This window comes from Drosophila obscura, unplaced genomic scaffold (assembly GCF_018151105.1).
Source record: "Drosophila obscura isolate BZ-5 IFL unplaced genomic scaffold, ASM1815110v1 contig_150, whole genome shotgun sequence".
Taxonomy (NCBI): domain Eukaryota; kingdom Metazoa; phylum Arthropoda; class Insecta; order Diptera; family Drosophilidae; genus Drosophila; species Drosophila obscura.
Window position 1 is genome coordinate 5,526,573 of NW_024542736.1, and position 23,888 is coordinate 5,550,460.

Sequence of the window (23,888 nt, forward strand, 5' to 3'; positions counted from 1 at the left end):
GTTTCAATGGTTTTTTAATAATTATTTCAGCCCGATACTATCATGATAGTATCGATTGTTTTTTCAAAACATTCGACGTTGATATTCCTCGATATTGATATTCCGTTTAATATTACCAGCTAGTTGGGACTCTCAGCCCTAAACAAATAATTTTATCCGATAGATACATACATTTGTTAAGAGATTGGCAAGTTTTCAGAAGTCCTTTTTATTGGATTATTTACATATTAAGGTTCAAACAAAAACAGCATAAAACGAATTTGTCGTCGTTTTGTGGCGCTGCCAGACTCGTGCAATTCGTAGTTGCTGCGGGCTGCCATACCGTGATATTTTGTGATATGAAATTCGTCAATTTTGATATTCAGTTTAATATTACTAGATAGTTGGCCCTCTCAGCCGTAAACAAATAATTTTATCCGATAGATACATAAATTTTGTTCAGGATTGGTTAGTTTTTAGAATTCTTTTTTATTGGATTGTTTACATATTAAGGTTCAAACAAAAACGGCCAAAGCATAAAACTTAAATGTTGACTAAATGTTACGTCAGTGTTGCTGGTCAACCAAGTATCTTCTATGCGTATGTACTTTTGTATACCTTATTTCTTTTAATTGGTGTTAAATGTTTTGTTCCAAGCTCCATTGAAACATTATTTATGATTTTATCCTAGATTGACATGTTTTTTACATATTAATGCACATGTTTGTGTGTTATAAATACATTTATCCCGGTTCTGATACCTATTATTGGTAGTCGTGAGCTGCAAAACTTTGTTAAAATCTTTAGAACAGAGACTGAGTAGTTTCTGCATTAATTGGAGCCTGAAATTACAAACAATATCTCAAGTACATAATATCCATTTTCCCAAGGTATGCAGATTGTTGCTCATTCCGTGCCAAAGTTGCACAACAATGCTGCTAATTCATTTCCCCATGTTGCTGAAATTTTTCCCATACAAATCATTAAATACCATTTAATACCATTTCAGTTTCGAGAAATACCATTTAAATACCATACCAAACTAAAATCAGGGCAGTCCGGCGATCGCACGAGATTTAACCCACCTAACACCCCTCTATTTAAAAAGTTGCGCACCCATTGTTAAACCGCGGAAAATAATACTGTCCTTAAAGGCTCCTTGTAGCTCCATCCTCCTCCTTACTTTCAAAACAAAAATTACCACTTACATCGTTCACCTGCAATGCGTAAAATATGTTAAAGTTACATAAATTTCGTGGAAATATTAAATACTCCCCCTGGTCAACAAAGGGCTAACGTTTTATTTTATTGATTGAAATCGTATTCCATAATTTTGATATTCAGTTTAATATTACTAGCTAGTTGGCCCTCACAGCCCCTAATAACAAATTTTATCCGATAGATACATCAATTTTCTACAAGATTGGCTAGTTTTCAAAAGTCCTTTTTATTGCATTGCTTACATAAAAAGTTGCACAACAATGCTGCCTATTCACTTCCCCATGTTAATCAAATTTTTCCAATAAAATCAATTTTATCTTACGGGAACGTGTAGGAACGTCGCAACAATGTATATAGGTTCCCGTAAGATACGTGTGGCTCACACCACGAAAAGGAGGGGGAAGTCACCACGAAAAGCGCTGTCTTTATCTACGGAAAAGAGAGCAAATTTTGAAAAACCATCACGAATTGATAGCGAATAATATCGATATTTTTATGCGATAAATGCAGTTTGGCGGTTATTTCGATTTGTTTTTTCGGTGCTGTCCAGTGTTACAACCAATTTGCAAGCGTGTCTGCTTCAAGTGGAAAAATCTTAAAAATTTATTTGATCGAAGCAAATAATATTGGTGCAAGGTGAGATAGAATTTTTTAAGAAATGTAATTCAAAATGTAGATATTTATTTCTGTGGCAAGTGCATGTGTGTGTTCTTTTTGTATTAATTTAATAAAAATTAATAAGAACAAAATGTTGCTCAAGGGAAGTGCGTCGTGCGGTTCTGCCACTGCTGCAAAGCTGCCGCATTGCTTTGTTTGTGAGCGCCTAAAACTTGCGCTTCACTGCATTCTTCTTTTTTCCCTTTGCTGGCTTACGTTAAAAAAGTCGAATATCTCTCCAAATGTTCTTAAATAACTCTAGCTTTATAGTTAGAATCGACCTAAAGCACAATGCGCATTTTGTTTGCCTTTCGCATGTCGGCGCTGCGTTTCGTGCGTCTGTCGCGGCCTGTCGTCTGGGTGGCGCCCGTCTTTTGCGAGCCGCATTTTTTCTATTCCCTTTTGCCCCCTTCTTCTTCAAGTAGAACTGTTTCGTATTGTTGTTTTTTGTTGTTGTTACAGTTCGTTTGATTTTCTTTTAGATGGAATATCCCCTTCACATATCTCCCAATGGAGATGTATACTACATTGACGAGCTAATCGCCCACAGTGGTGGTTATATTAGCAATGGAATGGGTAAGAAGTCATTCATAAGTGTAATAAATTAATTAATAATAGATTTAAACATAATTACAGAGCAAAGCTTCCTGGAATTCCTCGATCAACAGGTGATCTCTGCATCTTACGCAGCTTTGAAAATAGCTACTGACGAGGCAATGAACAGCATGGACGTCGGAACTGGGGACAACGCTATTGATTCGTTGAGTGCTGCTATCAGCTGCCTCATGCCTGTTGTAGAATCATCATTCCAAGAATCCAAGCTTTAGCTGCACCATAAGCGGCAGAGGAGGAAGCTTCAGCAGCACCAGAACCGGCGAAGGAATAATGTGAACACATAAAATTAAACGAACAAATAAACTTTGATTATGTAATTTTTATTTAGTCATTAATGGATTGTCCCGCTGTTCCTGTAAGCCCCCGAGACTACTACCCCACCCACTGACACCCACCAAGGAAGATCACTGGAAACTCCAGTCCGAGATTAGTTGATGATCGCTCCTGTTTTGGATCGGATTATTGATAATGATAATATTAGTGCCCATTGCAAAGGGAAGCGAAGACATTTTGCCGCCAAATTAAAATGTTTGCTCTCCACGAGGAGTAGTGTGCCCAACAACGGCTACTGGAAAATGCAATACTTAAACGAAAATAAGCGCCCGTTATAACTTTTGAATACGAAAGCAAAAAAACGACTGATCTTATCAGCTGCCGTATTGGTTAATTATATATATTTACTCGTAAGCTGACCACAGCCACAGGGCCTTGCTTGCTCAGAATAACTTAAATAGCTTCAGTTCTTGTTTTGCAAATGGGAGGTGAGATTTCTAATTGTAGGACAGCAGCAGGCCCTTGGCCACCTCCTTAACCTTCTCTAAGCCAGCCAACTCCTCGGCAATCTTCAGGGCAAAGTCGTAGGCGGTTCCTGGTCCGCGACTGGTGATGAGATTTCCATCCTTCACCACGCTCTTGTCATCCACATAGCTACACAAAAAGGGGAACCAGCTGCCATTAGTCACAATCTCGGGAGTAGGGACATGTGCACTCACCAGTACTTGTCCACCAGTTGGTCCTTCATCGAGGGGTACGAGGTGAGGGACTTGCCAGTGGCGATTCCGTGCTTGGCTAGCACCGTGGGCGCGGCACAGATGGCGGCAATCAGTCCTCCGCCAGATTCTTGGGCGCGCAGGAGCTCCCCCACAGCTGCAGAGTCCCCCATGGCATTGGATCCACCCAATCCACCTGGCAGGACGACCACATCGAATTTGTCGCAGGCCGCCTTGGCCAAAGAGGTGTCCGGCAGAATGACAACATCGCGGGAGCACTTCACCGGCTCCGAGTCTTTCAGCCCAGCCACAGTGACCTTGATCTGCTGACAGACATCGAAAGGTTTAAAAAAAGTGTGAATTTTGCATGGCATTTGTGATTACTCACCCCCGCACGACGCAGCACATCTGCGGCTATGACAAACTCCATCTCCTCCGCCCCCGGAGCAAGGATAATCAAGGCACTTTTCGACATGTTCACAAGTTTGCCAAAGTTCCGCGAGAAAACGGAAAAAATCATCGACAATAAAATAAACGAAGAACTCGACACTAGAGGTGTCAAACAAAAGAGGGCTCTATCGATATGGTCTTGAGACTATCATGATAGTATCGAGCTACAGTCGTTGCGCTTTTGATATGTTTGGATTAACTGATATAAAATACGAAGACAAATTTGTAAACAAATCGACAGGTGGCATCTAATTTGTACAATGGACAAGTTCTTAAAAGGTTTCAATGGTTTATTAAAAAATTTTTGAGCCCGATACTATTACGATAGTATCGATTGTTTTTTTCAAAACATTCAACGTTGTTATTCCCCGATTTTCATATTCCGTTGAATATTACTAGCTAGTTGGCCCTCTCATCCTTAAACAAATAATTTTATCCGATTGATACATAAATTTTCTACAAGATTGGCAAGTTTTCAAAAGTCCGTTTTATTGCATTGCTTACATAAAAAGGTTCAAACAAAGAGAACATAAAACGAATGTGACGTCGTTGTTGGTGGCGCTGCCAGACTCATACTATTCGTAGTTGCTGCGGGCCACACCATGATATTTTGTGACCCGTTTCATTACCGATTCGCCTTGAACCGATCTGTTAGTGTATTAACTAGTTAGATAGTACACCGTTAACTGATTTTAGAAAAATTAATTTTTAACCCCCCCACCCCCCCCCAACAATATTCCAGGAAGATCACACTACGCAATTGTGAGTAGCGTAGCTCAGCTGAACTAGTTCATTTGTTGGCAACATGGAATATTTTCACAATATATATCGATAGGCGAACCACTCTGTGAACTAGTTCGTTCGCGAACTAAAAAAGCAACAAAAGTGATTTGAGCAGCTAATTTTTATTAATTTTATTAAAAGCGCGCACGGATAATCGACAAAAATATGCCTGTGCACAACGGTATAGACTTGGCGTTCGTCGGCAAGTGCCACCCATCGGGGGGGCAGTGAAAAGAAAGCCATTCAGCGATTTGTCAACAAATACTACTCTGTGCTCCGTGTTCCGTGTGTGTGGTGTTCCCCAATCCAATCGAAGAAAAAGGCGAGAACAAAGAGCCAAATATCCAAAAATATAGAAGAAAAGTGGCAGGAAAGTGCTGGGAAAACTCGCTGCGTGAAGGTAAATCACGGTTGAGTTGGGAAATGCAACGTTTGCATGGGAAACGTGTGCGCAATTTGTGTATTTTCCAAAAGCAACAAAAGTGCAACAGTTCGATTGCGAGAGTGTGCGTTAGTGTGCCCGTGTGCGTGTGTGTATGCGTATTTCCAATTGTATGTCTCCCTCTTGCCCCCATCCCATCGCGTCCATCGTATTTCTCTCGAAAAAAAGCTAAAGGAAAAACGCAGCAAATCTGTGGAAAAAGTGTTTAAAAACGAAATGCAAAAACTGCTGGGAAATGTATATGAGATCAGGTGTGTGTGCGTGTGTGTGAGGACTGTTAAGCTGTATGCATGAGACCCTGTGTGTGTGTGTGTGTGCATGTCACTGTTAAGTTTTACATGTGTGCAAGACTGCTGATCGAGTGCGATCTATAGTGTTTGTGTGTATTAGTGAGTGCATTTTGACTTGCAAAATGTTTGATTTGCCATAAAAATACCAAATGCTGAAATCCCCTGACCCCCCTGGATCCAGTATTTACATATTTCTCTCGCTCTTGCAACTATTTCGTGTGTGTGTGATTAGAGTGCGAGTGTGGGATAGAGAGGAGATCACAGAAACAGAACAGGCCCCCTCCTGACGAAAGTGTATTAAATATGAGGTGAGGAGTGATCAGAGAACCTTCTCCCGCACAAGGCTCTAAGATTGATATTCCTCCCCTCTCTATCCATCGTTACCACACAAAATCGGAGTAATATTTCTGTAAGTGTGTGGAAAACTATTAAGAATAGTTTTTAAACAGCATAGGAACCATTTAGGAGGTGCTTTACACAAAGTATGCTGCTGCATTCTTCCCTGTCGCAAGGTCAAACTCAGCCAAGAACGCACGGACGCCCGCACGCAATTTAGTGTCTTGAACCTGCTGCACTTTTGAGAGTGGAGGCTGCCCCTCTCCGTAGCACCACACCCCTCGTCAGACAAATGTCAACTGCAACAAATTGCGGCAATAATTCAGGTGTCAAAAACCCGTCTCGTGGGCGTTCTGTGCGATTCACAATTGCAATTCTTTAAAAAAGAAAAAAAAAAAAGGCAAAGAAAACCATAATAAATCGTGAAAAACAAGAGCGAGAATTACTGTAACAACAACAAGAACAAGCGTAATTGGGGGAATAAGAAAAACCAGACAAACAGTGAGAAGATCAGACCATGCAGAGGGGTACAGTGGTGACTGCCTAAAGGGAAACTGCAAGTTTACCCATTGAGTGAGAGCATGAATTGGGGGGGGGCAAGAGTACTGTGGAACGAGTGAGTTTGATTCCGCCAAAAGGACAGATGAGCTCGCACTTAGCCACTCTCCACTGTACCTGCAACAAAGTCTCTATCGGGCTGATGCAGCCCTGGACAGGCAGGCAGGCAGCTGCGCCTCTGATTTACATACGAACACAACAACAACAACAAAATGTCAAAAGAAATATGGAGACAAATGTACAACAAAAGCAATAGCAAAAGCGGGGTAAATGTGAATATGAGAGATGCAAAAATGTGGCACAAGTAACTGCATTGCATGCAGCGGGGGGGAGTGGAGTCCCCCTCCGTTGGATCACTTTGTAATTAGAGGCAGACGTTGACGTCTCTGCTGTGAGAAATGCGCTCAATGTCAAAGCGACAATAATTTCCCAGGCAGGCGATTAATGGAAGCAGAAAGGGGATCGGCTCAGATCGAATCGAATCGGGCGGGGGAGACACGAACAGTTGAAACGTAAATGTTGCAATTTGGTTAAAGCCAAGCCCCAAAAAAAGTCACAAAGTTCGAGCCAAAAAAAGCTTGACCAGGCTTCCGCCGACTCCCCTCCCTCGTTCCGTTCCATTCCAAACGTGCAAAATGTTGTTGCTGTTTCTGCGGCGTCATCGGCAGCCGACGCTAAAAATTTTTCAGATTCCATTCACATTCCAGCATGCAATTCGTAGTGGATTATGCGAGAGTGTGTGTGTGAGTGAGTTTGCTGTTGTTGCTGCTGCAGCTCTGCTGGTACGCTGCCAGCGGCGGCAGCATGGAACAGGTGAGGGTTTGTTGTTGCTGCTCTCAAAAGTAAATGAACGATAAAACAAGAAAGGAATGAAGGAAGACTTGTAGTGGGCTGTGACGTACTAGGGATACCCTTTGATTGGAAATTAACCATAGAAGATTTTGTAAAAAGCGCGAAAAATTATCAAGCTTGGGGAAAGATCCGTCCAAAGCTCCTTCGATCTAATCAAACTACTCGTATCGATCTCTTGTCTAGGGTGTTGGAAAGAGAGCACACATTTTCCAGTTCGATCTGAGCGTGTCCGTCCATTCCACTGATCGGTTGAGGAGGGGGCTGGGTGGGCGGCCATTGATGACCAGCTCAGCAACGCCTTCCACCTACCTCCCACCCTCCTCTGGACGACGCCAGTGCCCTCCCATCTTAGTCGAGCGACAACAACAACATCGAGGACGGCTGCAGCAACGACTACGACGACGAAAATGCAATTTAGCTCGTTTTTCTTGCTTGCTTCCATTCTCCCCCTCCCACCGATCACTCCACTATGCTTGCTCCTCTTTTCTACACATTTTGAAACATGCTGCAGTCTCTCTGTTTGGTGTGTGTGTGTGTGTGAGAGAGTGCTTGAAAAAAGGGAAAACGAAACGAAAACACAGAGAGTAAGAGAGAGCGAGAGAGAAAGAGAAGTGCACGCGTAGAATGGAGCTCTCTCTTTCTCTCTCCCTCTCCCACTTCCCTTGTGGAATAAGTTGCCGTGGAATGCGCATTTTTGCAATAATAATCAGCAACTAATACTATTTTTATCTTCTGCCGTCGAGAGCTAGTAGGCACTGCGTTTCGCTGCGGCAGGCGTCAACGTTGACGTCGCACACTTCTGTGTGTGTGTGTGTGTGTGTGTGTGTGAGTGTGTATTTGAGTGTTTGCCCCCTGCAGCGTGTCTTCGATTGCTCAGTGGATAGCAGCTCTCTGTACAACAGAGCACGAGAGATATTAACAGGAGGGGAATGCTGGAAGGGAGATTCTTTCCAAATATTAATTTTTATGGGAAATTCTCTGTTAAATTACCCTCCCATTAACATTAACAGATCACTCAAAGCTGTGAGAAAAGCTGAGTTCTCTCCTCTCGTTTCCTGATTAGCCATTGGTAAATGTTCAATTCGGGTAATTAATGTTAAATAAAGAATTCCGCTTAAGCGGCAGCTTCTCTTTTATGTGCAGGGGGGACGCAATTAAACAATTAAAAATTCCCAAAGCGTCGAGTCGCTTAATAAGCCATCAAAATCAAAATATCCCTCACAATGGCAATGGGTATGGCAGTGAGAAAGAGAGAGAGAGAGAGAGAACACGCAAGTTATTGTTAATTGGTTATCGGATATATACTATACATATGTACTCGTAGATCCACTCCCACATGTACAATATTTGCGCAAAAATATTTTGTGGAATTCGTGGAATGTGAAAATATCCCAATTTGGTGAGGTGGAACGCCATAGAGGGGCGGGATGGGACACCTACCTATGTACAGTGTACACTGTACAGGGTCGCTCGCTGTTGACATTCGCGGATATGGCGCGTGGAACAGAGGTGTTTACCCAACCAGATCTACAATCCACAACAGTACATATTATATCTCTATCTCTCTGCTCCCCCGTGTTATCATCTATTGTATGGCCGGCTACGAGTACGGGTACACATTCCATTGCAAAAATGTAAGAACAAAATTAAAGTAAACGCAGAATTCCACATTTGTCAACAGAATAATTAAACTCATATTTTCTGTTCTTTTTTGTTTATTTTTTGTTTTTATGTTGAGGGGGGCAATCAAAATTTTGTTTGAATATCATCAGGCCAGCTAAATGTTGACAGATGTCTAAGGCCCGCTAAGATCGGTTGAGGAATGTGTACCGACAAAACGTTTTGGCATCCACATTTTCAGAGACAGTGGGCCCTCTTTTGGCAGAGGTAGACTTAAGATACACAGTGATATACAGTGGATACACTTATCATCGCAAAGGGATTACTAATCGGATCTGCAAAGGGTATTTAAATATTCGGGCCCTTGAATCCGATCTTTCTTTCATATTTTGTTCCTCATTTGCACTTGGCACAAATTCGGAATGTTGTTTTGTGTTTACGTAGTATCTTTCAGATACATACATATATTGATGGCTATTTCATAGTCAGGTGCGCACGCCATTCCCCCTTTAAGCCAGCTATCCCTCCCCCTCTCTCTTGGGATAGTGTGAATTTAATGGTTCATCGTAAAAATGCTGTTGGTGCGGGGATTTTGTTTGTTTGTAGACATTTCCCCCGAAATTTGATTTCGAATTTTGGGGATGACATAATGCCGCTACGCATAAATTATGTGCACGCGTCAGACTGTCCGCCCCCTCTCAGCCCAGGTGATGCAGCGCGATCTCTCTCTTTCTGCGAAACTGTTTCCAGGTGAACTTCCTCTTGGTCTTTTGTCTCTTCCCCGTCTTTTGGGTCATTAGGAACAATGAGTGGGGCTTTTCCGGCCATGGGCATGGGCTGGCTCTGGCTCTCTTGAGCTGTCTGCTTTGCGATGACTCACGTCTCTGGCCATTTACATGCCATGGGATTATGGTCCAAGGTATGTGCAAATGAAAGGAAAGGCAGTTCGAGAGAGACCGAATGGATTTTATTCTCCAGATTAACCGTTTGTTAGTCCTCTGATAGAGGAAACCGTTTGAATGCATGTGTAAGCGAGACAACTATATATATATATATGTGTGAGCGGGACAACAGTCTGGCGTGTGTGTTTATCGAATGACTTTGCTTTTTTGGGGCTGCTTTAAACGCGTCCGAAACGCGTCCTCGGCCAAAGCGTGTGACAATTTCTGTTTGATCACAATTTTCACATATATGTTTTTGTTTTTTTTTTCCGTCTATTTTCAGCCTTCACGTCGTCTGTTCTGTGTGTGCGTGTGTGTGGGTCCGGCCGTCGATCAATTAAAATTCCGCTGTGGCCGCAGACCGCTCAAGAATCAAATCGAATTAAACAAAAAATCAACTAATATTTTGGTATTCAAATATTCAAATCGTATTCGTATTCCCATTCATCGCCAGCCAGCGAGCGAGCGACTCTTTTGCGTTTGCATAAAATTTGAATTGTGATAAAAACCAAACCGAAATAAATCGAATACAAAATGTGAAGAAAAGAGGAATTATTTACATGCAAAATGAAGAAGTTTTTGTTGGAAATGCAAATGTGTAGAAGTGCCTTTTGAACGGATCTGGACGGGGCGTGGAGTGGAGTGTTCTGTGCGTTTTTCGCGTCGCGAGTGATAAATAATACGATTTGAAACGCAAATAAAAAGGGAAGACGAAGAACGAGAGCGATAGCGAAAGCAAGAAAAGGAATACCAAAAGTAAAAGATAAAGCAAAAATCAAAAGAAAAGTAAAACAGTAATAGCAAAGCTACAGCGAGTAAGGCAAATAACGAGAACGAGTGAAAAGCGGAGGAACATCGAGTGGGAGAACCAAAGTAACGTTAATATCACCCATAACTAGAGCAAAAGCTCCCGTTAAGCCCACTGAGAGAGCAAAGCGGGAGCAAAGTAAAGGCAAAATAAAAAAACAAAAAACAAAAACAGAAAAAGCAACAAGCAACAAGCGGGAGCAATGCAAAGACATTTATCTTTATTGAGATCAACAATCTCAAGATCAGCAGCGGCAACACCAACAATAAAGATAATAAAACATCATAAACCTTCGTATAAGCAGGCCTAAGAGTAGTTCATTATAAAGTCCCCACAATAGAAATGCAAATGCAGAAAAGTGCCCAAGAATAAACAGAAAAAGAAGCAGCAAGAGCAAGAGCAAAAGCTACAAATGCTGATTAAATAATTTATTTATTTATATATTTACTCATACATTATATTTTAGTATAGTGAATCCCCAGATAGAAGGGGAAGGGAAAACATACAAAATATTTATTTACATACAAAAATCTCTCCCCTGATGTGGGAGCGAGAGCAACGAGTGCCTTAGTGTTCGCGCGTGTGTGAGTGAGAGCTGAGTAGAGCAGAGTATTTTGTGATATGAGTGGAAAATACCGCAGAGAGAAGACGCAGCAGCAGCAGCAGCATCAGCAGAATGCATCCAGCGGGGGAGAAAAGGGGCGGTCGCCCCAATGATACATACACAGCGGAAGCCCTCAAGAGCATCAAGCAGGATCTAACACGATTCGAAGTACAAAATAATCAAAGAAATAATCAGGTAAGATATCTATAAACTCTATTTATGGGAATTTTCTTCCATGCTACAAATTCCAGCAGATGATTCCAATGGGGATAGAGAACAGAGAGATCAATTTTGTTTACACTAAAAGACAAATTTTGTTGAACATAAGAAAACCCTTCCCCACTTGCCACTTCTTATCAACAAGATTCATTCCCAAGGCATTTCCAAAACTGTGACTCATCCGAAGAATCTCTCGATTCGTGTCTGTACAAACATTTAACCATCAACCGTTTAGCCTGGGATGAATGCCACTCCAGTCGGGGATCATCTTGGATTAAAGTCCACTCATTCCCATTCGATTCTCCGCGTATGCCAGCCTCAGGTTTTGTTCACTCGAGTCGAAGTTATGCCATTAACAATGCTTATCAAAACATTTTATAGCCTCCGCCCAACAAATGATGCGCTAAGAAAGACACAAAAGGAAAAATCACGACAACTAATAAAAAACTAACAAGTAGATGATAAAATGCAAGCCACAAACAGAATCCGAGAGCGAACAACAATAAAAGATGATGTGGGTGGAATTTCGATGGAATTTTTGAGAGAAGGAATTGGGGGGGTGGGAATTCGAAGATTTGGATGCTTTTTGGGGTACAGAAGCGATGCGGAATGGAAAGAGGAGAATATAAACATGGCTACTGGAGTCCACTCTATTTTTGTGGGAATTCTGAATAGATCATAATATACATTAGTTGATGATGTTCTAACAAAGTGCACTAATGGTACCACAGGTTCCAATACATTTGTTCTAGAATTTCTTTCTTAAACTTCCTTTTATTCCGAAACATCTTAAGTTTTTCTCCTACATTTCCATATTTTCTGATTGATTTTTCAACCGATGGCTATGAAAACGGATCACATTTCTGTATATCATCTTATAAGCAGTTTCTTAACTGTAGATCTAGACAGACAGAGAGGCGGCCGTGAGGCCATAAGATTATTAGATCTTATATGCAGATGATGCCTCGTTCATGCGGACTAAGAATTTCAGATGAATTACCCCTTCGAAATAGATGGAAATTTCACTGGAAACTGGCACGAGCCATAGATTTTTCACCTGCTAGAACAAGGTCAGGAGGAGGAGGAGGTGGGTGGCAGGAGGCGACAGAGGAGGAGTTGGCCAAAGAAAGAGAGAGTCACGAATAAGCTAAAATTAAACGCAAACAAGAGCATAGAGAAAGAGAGAGAGAGAGAGAGGAAGGGGAATGGGAATGAAATTAATGAACTGACAAACAAAATGCAATTGACCTTCTGCCTTCTGCGAGAGAGTGAGTGAGTGGGTGGATGGGTGGTGCTGATGGCATCGACTGCTGCCAGACAAAGTGGTGTCCCGCATGCGAGAAGGAAAGAGAGAGAGAGAGCGCGCGTGTGTGTACACGCGATCGCCCTGGATTCCATCCATTGACGTCACACCGAAAATCATCCAACAAAAAAGCGTACCAAAAAGATTGGAAAGAACAGAAACTGATCGAATTGGATCAGAACTGAGGAAGCGATCGCTTGGGGAATCGCTGGATGAGTGGATTTTCTATTGATAATGCAAAACCAGAACGAAAGAGTGATAGAGAGAGACAGCGAAGGGGAGGTCGGAGAGGATGACTAATGAAGTAAGGAAGTATCTCTCACGATCCGTTGTAAATTTCAGCACCATCTCCACAATTAGCCAAACAACTTGCAATAATCATTTATTAAGTTTTTGGCTTGAACGTTTCTCTCCTCTCTCTCTCTCTCTCGGTGTCTCTGAATACTTCGATTCAGTGCGTTGCAACAGTTACAGTCCGTTTCAGGGGTGTAAGATGCTTTTTAGACTTTATTCGCGGTTTGCTGCATTTGCCGAAATTCTGTAATTGTATAGTTAGGAGTTATTAATACATAATTATAAAAATATCGCTTATCATACAATACCGATTCGCTTGTCGGAATCTTTTCGTGTCATTTAAAACAAATGTGTCTATTCCCTTGTGGAAAATTCGTTCAGCTAATCAGTTTCAATCGATGAATGTGGCCTTGTGCAGTTGTTTCATTGTAAGTTTTCGGTATTTTGCTTCACTAGAAACATGTACCCCATAGGAAGACTGATTTCATTTACATTCCCAAGTCGTGTTTGGACAGATTTCCATACTTATAAACCCATTTATCATCCCTAATTGTTTTAGGAAGTGTCTTGGATTCACTTTTGAAGCGTTAATTAATTTAAATTTGATGATTCAACATCCACGGAATTCACATTCCATCAAAGACATTCAATATCATCATAATTTATCCAATGAAAATCCTAATGAATGCCTCATTTTGATTAGTAATACTCGCCATTATTGGAAAACTTCACATATTCGATATGGAATGTTGTCTATAACTGATAACTAATTCAATTTGTTTGGCTTTTGGCCATTAACATCGTCATCGTCGTCGTCGTCGTCATGCACTTCCATTAGATGATATCGATCGATGGAATTCCTAAACATCTGAAACGGGCTGTAAAGGAATACGACAGAGGATACCGAGAGAGGGAGCCAGAGAGGAGGAGGACATCATAAAAATTCTTAAATATTATCTGACGGGTCATCAATTTACATTTTTACGATCCACCACTTGCTGCCAGCTACTGTTTGCTGCGACTGTAAATTATCGTTGGAGTGCGGACTGGACCCTGGACACTGGACCCAACTCCGACTCTGAGGATCAGCCCCCAAAAGCATTCCACAGACAGAGAGGAAGAGCCAGAGGCAGAGGAGAAGCAGAAGGAGATTTCTCTTAATCCAATCGTTTGGGCGGTGCTCAGGTTTTTGGCCGTAAAAAATATGTATGCTGGGGATGGGTATGGGGGATATGTGGATGTTGGCTAATTGTTATGACTTGGCCAGTTTTGGACAGGCCACAATTTAATGCTGCAGTTGCCTGGCATTGGCCATGGTCACCGTCTCTTCTCTGGCTTTAGTTTTTGGCCAACTTTCGCCCGATGTCTGCTAGCTGACTGCTGCGGCCTACACGCCTCTGCTTTTGCTGCCTGCTGCCTCTGGCGGCACAATGGACTGGCTAATTGGTCATGCTGAGCGGCTAAATACCAGAAACCCATAATCTGCTCATATATAGGCATCCCCCCGTGCCAGAGAAGTGCCACGCCACAGATGTGGGGGCAGGGCGTATGTCAAAGCGATAAACGATTGAACGATAAATAAATACGGAATTTATGCAACGCCGCCACCCGATCACCGATCAACACTTTTCAGCGACCATGTTCCACCGCCCACGCAAACGTTTTTCCTACCTCCTCAATTTTTGGCGGCATTTCGGATAGAGAGAGAGAAAAAGAGGGGGAGCCACAGACACGTCTTGGGGGCCGTCGCAGACATTCTGGCCATGCTATAAATATCTGAGCATCAATAATGGTCAACCCATGCACTGGCAGAAAAATATTTGACTGCATTCTATGGGAATATTTTATTTAAAACTACAGAAAGTTTTGGAAAACGAGTGAATTGTGAATTGTATCTTCCGTGGTACCTTTAAAAGTGAAATTAACTAAAAAATAATTACGGTCTTTACATCTATTTAAGCGATTATTAAAGTGATTTCTTAATTTGCCAGCAAAAATATTTCTCCAAGTGTACCACGTCCGCAGTCCAAGTTTGCGCAGAAATTAATTAAAATAACAAATGCTGATAATAAATAAAAAATCAAACGCAAAAAAGGCAGCAAAATAAACAAGAGGCAAACGCCAACGCAGTGTGGCAGTCATCGGGGGCACGCAGCCATTACAATAAAAATTAAAATAATCCATAAATAAATTAGTAAACAAAGTGAAGAAAATGAGAGGGGTGGTGCAGTGGGGGAATCATGCGATTGACAAATGCCGATCTGCAGGGTCTGTCTGTCGATCCCCGTTCGACAGCCACCCCATACAGTCGGTGGTGACTCTTATTTGGTCCGGTTATGGCCCGCCGCCGTACACATGTAATCCCAATTATAGATCGGGTGCGAATTCATCCATCTATTTATATAAGGCAGTGTGTGCGGCCAACAGTGTGTCCGGAAAATAATGCGATTGTGGGGGAAATAATTGCCAACTAATAATGGGGAATAAATGCATAGAATGAGGGAAAGTTGGATTCGTGATATAGTAGGTATATCGCATTCTGTCATTTGGAATGCCACAAATTCGCATACTTATCAACGCCACTGTATCAGCTGTCTTTTGAATCTTTTATGGGGGGACACGGACACATTTCACATTTTCGAGCCAAAATGGAATTCCTTGGGGTGCAATTTTCGACTAATTTGCGCGATATTCGTGCGAAAATTTGTTGAACCTGTCGTTGGGTTGCTTTCTTCTGCTTCTCCTTTCATTAATTCTGTGGGGGGCTGTGTTTTTAGCTATTTTCTTAGGAATTTTCACCTAAATATACGAATACTATGCTCTCAACCGACAAACATATATCAAGCGAAGCAATCGCCCAAAAAAGAATGTTCTCTATATAAACGATTATCTGTGTGGCGTGGTGGGTTGTGGTGTGTGTGTTCTGACTCTAATAATAACAAAAGACAAACAGACAAACGCATACACTCACATGGAATACAAACACAAACAAACAGACCGAATGTTTGGACTGATGATATGCCCCCATGTCTCCCACTAGTGCCTTTCGATATGGTTTGGTTATGGTATGATCTGGTCCGATCAGTGTGAGAGATATTGCCAGTATTCAGATAATTCCACAGTAGACACACTTTAGTGGGGAAAACTTTGCTGTGCATGTTCCAAAATCTCCTATAAGTTAATCTTTTCGGATCTTACAAGATCTATAATTCTACTACTGATCAGATCTCTTGCGCGAACTTATCTTTTAATGTTCCTATGGTTCCGTTTTCTATTTTCATGTTGTCTTTTCCGATACTTCTCTTACCGGTAGTTTCTGCTACCAAGTGCTGACTGTGGGTACATTTTACACAAATATTTTCCCCTTGCCAAGAATTTCGAATTTTGATGTATTTTGTTGGCGTTTGTTCGGATGGGTTTGAGAAATACCAATCGTAATTCGTTCCTCTCTCTTGGAACACTCCCACCTCCTGCTCTCTCTATATAGTTCTTCGATCTGTAGCAGATAATAGATATGTATGTATATAATATACCTTCTGTCAGGTTCAAAGAGGCAATTCGGTCAAGGTTGCATCATCCACATCTTCAGTGGGGCAGGGGTGGGGAGGGATGAGTAGGGTGTTTCGTTTTGTGTAATCTGTAAATTCCTTTGACCTTGCTCACCCGGTAATCGCTTGGCCAATTGCAAGCAATCGTCAGAGCCGCAAAGAAGGCGCTTAAGTGGATTAACGAAAGTGTTGGACAAGTCCCGTCCCCATTCCCATTCGCATCCCAAGCAAAATCCAATTTGTTTTATTTGAGAATTTAGCCTGAGAACTTAGCGGAATGCAAATTTCGCGTGGGCGACACTTTTTTTTCCTCCTCAAAGTACTTTTGTTGCTGCCTGCATTTGTTGATTTAGTGTGCCCATTGGCTTTTGCTAATTTGCCGTAAATTGGCTTGCTTGTAAGATGCTATAGAAAAAGAGAGAGAGAGAGAGAGAGACGGACAGAAAGCCTGCTGGGGGTCTTCTTATTCTTTATTGGGTTTCGCGTCCTTGGTTTTAATTTGAGGCAAATTTAACGCTTGTCACGAAAATGCATGTGAAATGGAAGGTACCCAGGGAATGTTTTCCTAGTCGTGTACTGGGTATACTATTATTATTGTTTCTCTAAATTTAGTGATGATGATTAGACAAGTAAAAGGCATGCACTCTGAATAGTCAATAATGTTCCGTACGTAGGGTACCCAAAAGTCGACTCCCTCCCATATGCCATCTCCGTTCGTCAGGCAGCAGTCACTGAAATTGGTAAAGGGGAAGGGAGAGAGGTAAAGTCATAAAATCGAGGATCAGTCACAAAAGGGCAAAAACAGATTGAAGAAGAACAAGAGGAGGCATCAAAAGAACGCGTAAAACTGGTAGCAGCAGAGCAGCGACAACAACAACAACAACAACGCATGTGAAAGGAAACAAGAACAAGGCGACACACACACACATGCACACACACGCTCTCACGCATACAAAATCAAAGCCGAAGGTTGCCCTTGCCTTGCATCTCGCTCTGACGTTCGTTTGGGTTTCCACTTGGCGCATCTGGCAGCCGCAGCCGGCGATTGCTCTTCTTCTTTGCTCTGATCTTTTGCTTGCAGCCATGTCCAGGCTATGTTTAGTGTGAAGGTGAGCCAGTCCGAAAGAGAGTCTGGAAAATCTAGCCGGCTGCATTCCAGATCTGGAAAGTGCGGATCTATGGCGTGGATACTGCAAACACTAGAAATGCATGTGCAGGCTCATTGGAGACTGCCCTACCTTACACTTAATATACTCTGGGCCTGCCTTCCTTTCGTCGTTTCGTTTTTCGTTCTCTTGCGTTCGTTCGCTCTCGCTCTCGCCCACTGTGTGCGCCGCCTGACTTTTAGGAATTTCTCGACGATGGCAAGAATTTGATTTCAATGCTTTTTTGATCGCTTCTGCGCTGGTGTTTCTTCGGCCTTTTGTTTTAGGCGCTGCTTCTTTGCTTATTCCTTTTGCTTTTGCTTTTGATTTGGTTTTGTTTTGTGTGCGTCTCTTTTGTTTAGTTTTTGATGTTCACACACACACACACAGCATTGCACTCATACATGTCGGGAAGGTGCAGGAATGTTGATCAGGCAGAGGCGTAGCCCCCTAGAGGTAACGAGGGGGTGGGTGTAATCATACAAGGATTGGGGATAGATGGATGGATGGATTTCTAGTATTTTATGATCTAAGAACTGGATAGAAACCTATTCTGACCCTCTTTCTCCTTCCCCGTTGCAGAATTACACAGCTCTGCGATACACAGCCACCAATGGACGCAATGATGCACTTACTCCGGACTATCATCATGTCAAGCCGCCCATGGAGCCGCCACCGTCGGCGTCCCCATCGCCAGATGTGGTCATCCCCCCGCCACCCACCATAGTAGGCGGCCAGCCTGTGGTGGGCGTTGGCGTGGGTGTGGGCGTGGCCCTGCAGACGAACGGGCACGTGCCAAAGATGATGAACCCCCTGATCCCCACGAAGCTGATCCGCAAGCCGAGCATCGAGCGGGACACCCCGAGCCACTATCTGCGCTGCAGTCCGGCCCTGGACTCTGGCGCCGGCAGCTCCCGTTCCGACAGCCCGCACTCCCACTCGCACCAGGGCCTCGGCGGAGGGGGAGGCGGCGGTGGGGGTGGCAGCCGGGCCAGCACTACGGGTCCATATTCCCCGTCGCCCAGCAGCTTCAGCGATGCGGCTCCTCCGGCACCGCCACCACGGAATCCAACGGCCTCTAGTTCGGCCACGCCCCCGCCGCCACCGCCTACGAATCAGGCGTACGTGAAGCGAAGGTCGCCGGCTCTGAACCGCCCACCGGCGATAGCCCCCCCGCCAGGAGCGCCTGGGACACGTGGCACCTCCCCGGTCATACCGCAGAACGGGCTGAAGACGCAGCAGCAGCTCTCGCAGCAGATGAAGGCGCTCAGCATGTACCCCGGCGGAAGCAATGGCGCTGCGGTGGAGCCCCCGCCGCCGTACCTCATCAACACGGTGGTGGTGACCAGCAGTCAACCGCCGCCGCCGCCCAGCTACACGGCCTCCATGCAGTCCCGCCAGTCGCCGACGCAGTCGCAGCAGTCGGACTACCGCAAGTCCCCCAGCAGCGGCATCTACTCGGCCACATCGGCGGGATCGCCCAGTCCCATCACCGTGAGCAACAGCAGCGGCATCCTGCCGCCCCCGCCCGTCTCAGCGGGATCCGTGGGCCTGGCCAAGCCCCAGCCGAGGGCGTACCAAGCGCGCACCCAGCAGCCCATCATCATGCAGAGCGTGAAGAGCACGCAGGTGCAGAAGCCTGTGCTGCAGACGGCAGTGGCGCCCCAGTCGCCGGTCAGTGCCTCCGCCAGCAACAGTCCGGTTCACGTCCTGGCCGCACCGCCATCCTATCCTCAAAAGTCGCCGGCGGTTGTGCAGCAGCAGCAGGCAGCGGCGGCTGCCGCCCATCAGCACTCGCCGCTCCTGGTGATCCCGAACACGGGGTCCGTGATTGTGGGATCGTCCGCCGTGAAGCCACCCACGCCTACAACGCCGCCACTTATGGGGTCCGCTCTCAACGGATCCGTGGTCGTCAAGCCCGCCTGCATGGAGCCTCCCTCATATGCCAAGAGCATGCAGGCCAAGGCCGCCGTTGTGCATCCGCAGCAGGTGCAGGTGCAACAGCAGCAGCAACAACAACAGCAGCAACAGCAGCAGCTCCAAGCGTTGAGAGCACTCCAGGCGCAGGCTCAGGCACAGGTAAGGATATCGAGATATGCGAGCAATTATCGACATTTGGTACTAAATTCGATATATCCTTTCTTCTCCCTCAGGCTCAGGCGCAAGCGCAGGCCCAACAGCAGCAACAACAACAACAACAACAACAGCAGCAGAAGGCAGCCCTGGCGAGCAATGGCAATCCTGGCAGACAGCTGCCACCCCCACCCCCCTACCAGAGTAGCAACAACAACAACAATAACGACACTAAACCCGCCAGCAACAATAACAACATTCAGATCACGAACAGCAACCTTGCCACCACGCCACCAATACCACCCGCCAAGTACAGCGGAGCGGGAGCGAACAGTTCGGGTGGAAGCAATGGATCCACGTCGACAGCATCCTCTTCGGGAGCAAAGGCCGCCGCTGCCGCCTGCAAGAAGATCAAGCATGCGTCGCCGATACCTGAGCGGAAGATCTCCAAGGAGAAGGAGGAGGAGCGGAAGGAGGGTCGCATGCGGCAGTACTCGCCGCAGGCCTTCAAGTTCTTCATGGAGCAGCACATCGAGAACGTGATCAAGTCGTACCGCCAGCGCACCTACCGCAAGAACCAGCTGGAGAAGGAGATGCTCAAGGTTGGGCTACCGGACGAGACGCAGATCGAGATGCGGAAGATGCTCAACCAGAAGGAGAGCAACTACATCCGCCTCAAGCGGGCCAAGATGGACAAGAGCATGTTCGTGAAGATCAAGCCCATCGGCGTGGGAGCCTTTGGGGAGGTGACGCTCGTCCGCAAGATCGACACTTCCAATCATCTGTACGCCATGAAGACGCTACGCAAGGCCGATGTCCTCAAGCGCAACCAGGTGGCGCATGTGAAAGCCGAACGTGATATCTTGGCCGAGGCCGACAACAATTGGGTCGTGAAGCTCTATTATAGTTTTCAGGATAAGGATAATTTATACTTTGTGATGGATTACATACCCGGTAAGCCAGCCCTTATCTATATTAACCTATCGCTAATCTGTCGTCTGTTCTCTTTAGGTGGCGATCTCATGTCGCTGCTGATCAAGTTGGGCATCTTTGAGGAGGAGCTGGCCCGCTTCTACATAGCAGAAGTCACCTGCGCCGTGGACAGTGTACACAAAATGGGGTTCATTCACAGGTAATTCAGCCTGGAGCTGTGCCTAAGGAATTGGTAGTGTTCCGAGACTGTTTAGATCCAGATAAATACGTCGATTTTAAACATTAAGCCATTGTAATGATTCTTTTTACAACTCGCTATAAAGGGAGATATTTGATTATATTAGAAAAGACATTCTTCTAGCTAAATTCAAATTCACTTTGAGAGAAAATTTTGTTAGATTTCACCTTCAATATCTGATCTCATCCAATCCTTAATTATGTATTCAATTACTGCCCCCATTCGAAATGATTTTGCATATTTGATATAGCAAATATGTACCCCAAATATATAATCTATTGAATCCCTCAAATATAGAATATAACCTCATTTTATGGAATGCATTAGGGAACTGCCTTTCTGATAGTTGATATTAATCCACTACCTAACAATTTTTTCCTTTTTTTCCAATATCGTAATGATTAAAATCTTTAAATGTTACTTATATATTCCCTGATCTCCTTCTCGCAGAGACATCAAACCTGACAACATACTCATCGACAGTGTCGGACACATAAAACTCACCGATTTCGGCCTATGCACGGGATTCCGATGGACGCATAACTCAAAGTACTATCAGGAGAATGGTAAGGCAAGAGATCAAACGGAAACAGAGCTCTTATAATTCTCTCGAACCGCATAGGCAATCACTCGCGTCAGGACTCGATGGAACCCTGGGAGGATTACTCGGAGAATGGACCCAAACCCACTGTGCTGGAGCGGTAAGTCCATGTCCATGAATCGCCTCTTGATTATTGCTTAATCATTAAATCTTTGTGATCCCGTAGACGGCGAATGCGCGATCACCAAAGAGTTTTGGCCCACTCGCTGGTGGGGACACCGAACTACATAGCGCCCGAGGTGCTGGAGCGGAGCGGCTACACGCAGCTGTGCGACTACTGGAGCGTCGGAGTGATTCTCTACGAGATGCTGGTGGGGCAGCCGCCCTTCCTGGCCAATACCCCACTGGAAACACAACAGAAGGTGGAACAAACGATTGATATATCACTGGAAGATGGGTTTTATAACGATTTTGATTTCGACCCCTTTGCAGGTCATAAACTGGGAGAAATCGTTGCATATACCGCCGCAGGCAGAGCTCTCGCGAGAGGCCACCGATCTGATTCGCCGGCTCTGTGCATCGGCCGACAAGCGGTTGGGCAAGAGCGTGGACGAGGTGAAAAGCCATGATTTCTTCAAGGGAATCGATTTTGCGGACATGCGGAAGCAGAAGGCGCCCTTCATACCCGAGATCAAGCATCCCACGGACACGTCCAACTTCGATCCGGTGGATCCGGACAAACTGCGTTCCAACGACTCGAACATGAGCAGCGGGGACGACATCGAGCTAAACGACAGGCAATTCCATGGATTTTTCGAATTTACCTTTAGGAGATTCTTCGACGACAAACAACAGCCGGATATGACAGACGATCAGGCGCCGGTCTACGTGTGAATTCCGAACCACCACTAGCCCCGAACCCACCACACCCCCAATCAATTGTTAGTCAAATAGTCACAAAGGAGAGTCCGCTGTGTGACGACCAGCCCACAGGAGAATGAAACTATATAGATTATATAATTTATAGGAGAAAGTAGAAGAAAGAAGGAGAGAAGAGGGGGAACTACACATATAAATACAAATATATCATATGCTTGAGTGCATGAACTGAATAAATTTAAAGAGAAAAATTAAAAAAGTTAATGAGAGGGAACGCGAGAACGAGTCATAAATTTTGAATATACTTTCTAAACCACAGATATATCTACATATCTACGTTCTGCAGTCTATTAAGCGTGCAAGAACCTGAAAGAATCGAACCAATTTCTGGTGCTCAAAGCTAAAAAAAAAAACAAGAATGCCTTAAAACGAGAACTCTACCCTCTATATATATACACTGAGCGAAGCGAATTTACCTAAGCCCAATCCACTCTACAACCCAAAACCAGGGGACCAGGCGACCAATCGATGGATGGCAACTAATTCAGCAGGCTGGTTAGTCCATGCCATCTCCCACCAAACCACACCACAGATTCAGAATGGACACGGAACATCATCGATTGGCGACCATAAGTTGAGCGATAGCGATATAAGCGGGTCTTATAAGCCTAATCTAATCTAACAGAACCACTCTGCGCTATTCTATCTACGAACCCACGCCCACGCCCATCTCTGTCACTGCTCATTATTGAAATGTCTTCAAACTTGTGTCCAGCATCTACAACCCTACAAAAACAAGAACAAACTAAGAGATACCTACATATATCTATATCTATTTTATATATATTGTATACTTTAAGTATCTATAGCAATGTTAGACCAACTTGTTGAATGCCAAATCAAATTGTTTAAATGAGAATGAATGTAGAGGAAGGAGAATTCAACACAAAACTAGGAACGAGAACGAGGAATGGAGGAGAGGAGGAGGAGTTATTGTAATATTGTAAAGCAGCCTACATTTTAATCCTTATGCATAGTTACACCTTATATATAGTATATATGCAATACATTTTTATTTATGCTAAAGTTGTGTACCGTTTAAGATGTTTTTTAGTTTATAGAAGAACCAACCGCCTAACCATAATCTAGTTTAATTCCTAACACATAAGGCGCGAGAGTACATCAGTTTTTTGTTTGTCGTATTTTTTGGCGTTTTGGAAAACGCCTGAAGTGTGTGTAATGTAAACGTGTTTCGGTTTCCCCATTCAAATTAGCCTCAGTTTGTATGTGCGTGTGTTTTTTATATGAATATCTATATAGTATATATTTTATCTATCTAATTATGTATGAATATGTAGTATATATATTAAATGTGAGATGAGAAATCGAGCTAATTGAAGGGGAAAATACAAACCAACTCTGTGTGTGCCTTGGCCAATTAGTTTACTAAAACAAATTAATAAATGGAAAGCAAAAAATGTATATAAAAACGTGTATGTATTGAATTCAACACAAAACGAGGAACGAGAACGAGGAATGGAGGAGTACAGATGTACATACATACATACAT

General features: G+C 44.0%; 2 protein-coding genes across 2 annotated transcripts; one reads left to right on the plus strand and one right to left on the minus strand.

Annotated features, from left to right (window-relative positions):
- Positions 1-3,129: 3,129 nt before the first annotated feature.
- Positions 3,130-4,034, minus strand: LOC111067908 (protein dj-1beta). Its single transcript, XM_022357255.2, has 3 exons — positions 3,850-4,034; positions 3,465-3,784; positions 3,130-3,399 (listed from the first exon to the last, which is right to left on the minus strand). Exons 1-3 carry the CDS (start codon positions 3,979-3,981, stop codon positions 3,243-3,245), a joined length of 609 nt encoding a protein of 202 aa, XP_022212947.1. The 5' UTR covers positions 3,982-4,034; the 3' UTR covers positions 3,130-3,242.
- A 736-nt stretch (positions 4,035-4,770) lies between these two features.
- Positions 4,771-23,139, plus strand: LOC111067731 (serine/threonine-protein kinase Warts). Its single transcript, XM_022357005.2, has 9 exons — positions 4,771-5,094; positions 10,017-11,340; positions 18,237-19,733; positions 19,808-20,681; positions 20,739-20,859; positions 21,349-21,464; positions 21,521-21,599; positions 21,666-21,861; positions 21,932-23,139. Exons 2-9 carry the CDS (start codon positions 11,218-11,220, stop codon positions 22,331-22,333), a joined length of 3,408 nt encoding a protein of 1,135 aa, XP_022212697.2. The 5' UTR covers positions 4,771-5,094; positions 10,017-11,217; the 3' UTR covers positions 22,334-23,139.
- Positions 23,140-23,888: the final 749 nt, after the last annotated feature.

What these genes read in the sequence shown, in the direction of transcription:
- LOC111067731 (XM_022357005.2), top strand. Translation starts at nt 11,218, where the DNA reads ATGCATCCAGCGGGGGAGAAAAGGGGCGGTCGCCCCAATGATACATAC. An exon ending in TGTGATGGATTACATACCCG is followed by an intron (nt 20,682 to 20,738) that starts GTAAGCCAGCCC and finishes TGTTCTCTTTAG; the next exon opens with GTGGCGATCTCATGTCGCTG. An exon ending in AAAGTACTATCAGGAGAATG is followed by an intron (nt 21,465 to 21,520) that starts GTAAGGCAAGAG and finishes CGAACCGCATAG; the next exon opens with GCAATCACTCGCGTCAGGAC.
- LOC111067908 (XM_022357255.2), bottom strand. Translation starts at nt 3,981, where the DNA reads ATGATTTTTTCCGTTTTCTCGCGGAACTTTGGCAAACTTGTGAACATG. An exon ending in ATGTGCTGCGTCGTGCGGGG is followed by an intron (nt 3,785 to 3,849) that starts GTGAGTAATCAC and finishes GTCTGTCAGCAG; the next exon opens with ATCAAGGTCACTGTGGCTGG. An exon ending in CAACTGGTGGACAAGTACTG is followed by an intron (nt 3,400 to 3,464) that starts GTGAGTGCACAT and finishes CTTTTTGTGTAG; the next exon opens with CTATGTGGATGACAAGAGCG.